Source organism: Triticum urartu, chromosome 4A (genome assembly GCF_056163025.1).
Source record: "Triticum urartu cultivar PI428250 chromosome 4A, HENAU_Tu73, whole genome shotgun sequence".
Classification (NCBI taxonomy): Eukaryota; Viridiplantae; Streptophyta; class Magnoliopsida; order Poales; family Poaceae; genus Triticum; species Triticum urartu.
This window is the reverse complement of record NC_141876.1, coordinates 608,914,992-608,918,208: the sequence shown is the minus strand read 5'-3', so window position 1 is coordinate 608,918,208 and position 3,217 is coordinate 608,914,992. Positions and strand designations below refer to the sequence as shown.

General features: G+C 59.1%; 1 protein-coding gene across 1 annotated transcript; it reads left to right on the top strand.

The window, feature by feature from the left end:
* Positions 1 to 1,708: 1,708 nt before the first annotated feature.
* LOC125554428 (organic cation/carnitine transporter 2-like) lies at positions 1,709 to 3,217 on the top strand. The gene is made up of 2 exons (XM_048717989.2): positions 1,709 to 2,251; positions 2,405 to 3,217. Exons 1-2 carry the CDS (start codon positions 1,709 to 1,711, stop codon positions 3,215 to 3,217), a joined length of 1,356 nt encoding a protein of 451 aa, XP_048573946.2.

Sequence of the window (3,217 nt, the reverse complement as noted above, 5' to 3'; positions counted from 1 at the left end):
CTTCGAATCGAAGCTTCGTCGGAGGTCCAATTGCCGTAATGGCTTCTTGGACGCGGTCTTAAATGGCTCAGCTTGTTCCTAGCCTCGACCCACAGCTGGGCCTCCACACCACGCCGCCCGCCCCGCCTCCGCCGTTCTTCCCGTCGTGTGAAGTCGGCCGCCCGTAGCACCGAGCTCCCAGCGCCCCTCCGACGCCCGTACGCCGCTCCTCCTCCTCTGCCGCTGCTCCGCCGCCCCGATTCACCACCCCCGTCGCCCCTCCGACGCTCCTCCGCCGCCCCCACACTGCCCCGACACCACCACCCCGAATCACGCCGCGCTGCCGCCATCCCCACTGCCGCCGCCTGGATTCGGCTGCCGCTCACTAGTTTTTACATCTCCATTCTGCATCATCTATTGGAGATGCTCTTTTACATCTCAAATATACATCATCTATTGGAGATGTCAAATTTTACTTCTGCTGTTGTACATCTTCAAAATAGAAGATGCTCTTACTGATATTGCAAAACTTTCTTCCATAACACTAGCGAAGACAAAAAAAAGTCTGGAACATTAGCTCCGCTGAAAAAGATATCTGACAATACCTCTGTTGCAAAAGTTTTGCAACATGAACTATGTTGCAAACGTCCAAACGCAACATCATTCTTGTTGCAAAGACAACAGCTAAATCTAACGGCCATCACATATTTAATCCAATGGCTCGCATGGCAGCAAAAAGATCTACCGGCCAGTGTGTAGCGTTGCCCAAATATCATTACCCTCAAAACAAAATTAATATAAAGAAAACGCTTGATGTCAACCGGCAGATTTTCTCTCACTCGTCCGCCGTCTCCCACGGGCGATGCGTGTCCCAGTGGGCGTGCACCGCTTTGCATCCTGCCTTCTCATCCGACTGCTCCCATCTACATCTTTTGTTTTCTTTTGCCTTCTTTCTTCCTTCCCCAGCGACCCATCCTTCTCCATTACGCACACAATCAGGGACCTGCTCGGAGATGTTGGAGACACCCACGGCCGAGCTTTTCTGAAGAGATGCTGGAGGCACCGCCGCTTTCGTGTGCGGGTGTTCGAGGGTGGATCTTCAAAGTTTCTGCAACATGGTAGTTGTTTCTGCAACGCAGCCATTGTTTCAGGAATTGTTTCTGCAACACGGCCGTTGTTTTAGAATTGTTTCTGCAATCTCCAAATTTTTGCAACATGGTAGTTGTTTCTGCAACGCAGCCGTTGTCCCAAGAATTGTTTCTGCAACGCGATCATTGTTTCATGATTGTTTCTGCAATGCGGCCATTGTTTCTGCAACTGGTTTATTGTTTCAGAAATTAGTGTGTTGGGACACCGACGAGTCGCGTGTGAGGAGCTTGATCAGACGGCTCGCGCGCGAAGATCCGACGGCTGTTGGGGTGATGGATGTTTACTAAACGTCTGCCAGTAGACGCAGCGCTCCCCTTAATATAACCCTAAAAAAATTAATATCATTGTCTCCCTCAAGCCAGCATCGGCGGGCTCTGCTTCGTTGAGGCACACACGATCCGTATAAATACGGCCAGTCACTACTGGAATCGTTCTCACACTCTCGACTTGTGAGCAAGCGGCGACGAACTCAGGAGGAAAGCACGCACCCGAGACGGCCGCCGTGCCAAATCCAATGGCTGACACGGCCGCCGCCCCGCTCCTGACAAGCCACAAAGCCAGGCCGTCGATCGATGAAACGATGGAGGCTTACATGGGTGCCGCCGGCGCCTCGCAGCTTCTCAAGGCCGTCTTGCTGGCCTTCGCGTGGGCCTTGGACGCGCAGCAGGTGTTCATCTCGGTCTTCACCGACGCCGAGCCGCCGTGGCACTGCACGGACGCCGACGCCGACGCGTCCTCCTGCTCCGCGGCTGCGGCCTCCCCTTGCGCGCTCCCGCCTGGCGCGTGGGCGTGGGACCGTCCCGCCGTAACGTCGGTGGTCTCGGAGTGGTCACTGGAGTGCGCCGGCCCGGCGCTCGTCTCGCTCCCGGCATCCTCGTTCTTCGCCGGATGCCTCGTCGGCGGATTCCTCCTCACCACGCTTGCCGACTCGCTCCTGGGCCGCAGGAAGATGCTGCTCGCGTCCATTGTGTCCATGTCGGTCTCTGGCATGGTCACCGCGTTCTCGCCGAACGTGTGGGCGTACGCCGCCCTGCGATTCGTGTCCGGGTTCGGCAGGTCCATGGTTGGCACGTGCACGCTGGTCCTATCCACGGAGCTCGTGGGAAGGAGGTGGCGCGACACGGTGTGCGTGGCCGGGTTCTTCTGCTTCACCCTCGGGTTCCTGTCTCTCCCGGCGCTCGCCTACACGTTCCGGGAGGCGTCGTGGCGGAACATGTACCTGTGGACGTCCGTGCCGTCCCTCTGCTACGCCATCCTATTCTACTTCGTCGTCCAGGAGTCGCCGCGGTGGCTGCTGGTGCGCGGCAGGAGGCAGGACGCCATCGACACGCTGCAGCAGATGCAGATCGGCGGCATCACGTCGTCCAGCTTCTCCATGATACACGCCTGTGCCATGAACGACGACGATGACGCGGGGGCGAGCGCGAGAAGCGTGTTCGCCACGCTGCACTCCATGTGGGAGCGCCCGTGGGCGCTCCGGAGGCTGGCGGCGATCATGACGGCCAGCTTCGGCGTCGGCATGGTCTACTACGGCATGCCGCTCAACGTTGCCAACCTGGGCTCCAACCTCTGCCTGAGCGTCACGTACAATGCGCTGGCCGAGCTGCCGTCGTCCATCCTCTCGTGGCTCCTGATGGGCAGGATCAACCGTCGGAGCTCGGTGGTCGCGCTCACGGCGGCGGCGGGGCTGTGGAGCCTCGCGTGCGTCGTAATCCCGCAGGGCACGGCGCGGATGGCCGCCGAGCTGGTCTCCTTCTTCGCGACGTGCACGGCGTTCAACGTCATACTCATGTACTCCATCGAGCTGTTCCCGACGTCCGTCCGTAACTCGGCGGTGGGGCTGGTGAGGCAGGCGCTGGTGCTGGGAGGCGTGGCGGCGCCCGTGCTCGTCGCGCTGGGGCGCCGCAACAGCTTCTTCTCCTTCGGCGTCTTCGGGCTCGTCATCGGCTGCTCCGGCATGTTCGCTGCCTGCCTGCCAGAGACGAGGGGAAAGGCCATGTCCGACACCATGGACGAGGAAGACCACACTTGCACCTTCCACCACCACGTGGACACTAGTACCGACCTTCACCTCGTGCAATTCCCTTAA

Coding starts and splice junctions, on each gene's coding strand:
- LOC125554428 (XM_048717989.2), top strand. CDS start 1,709: ATGGAGGCTTACATGGGTGCCGCCGGCGCCTCGCAGCTTCTCAAGGCC. Junction 2,252..2,404: donor GAAGGAGGTGGCGCGACACG/GTGTGCGTGGCC, acceptor TTCGTCGTCCAG/GAGTCGCCGCGGTGGCTGCT.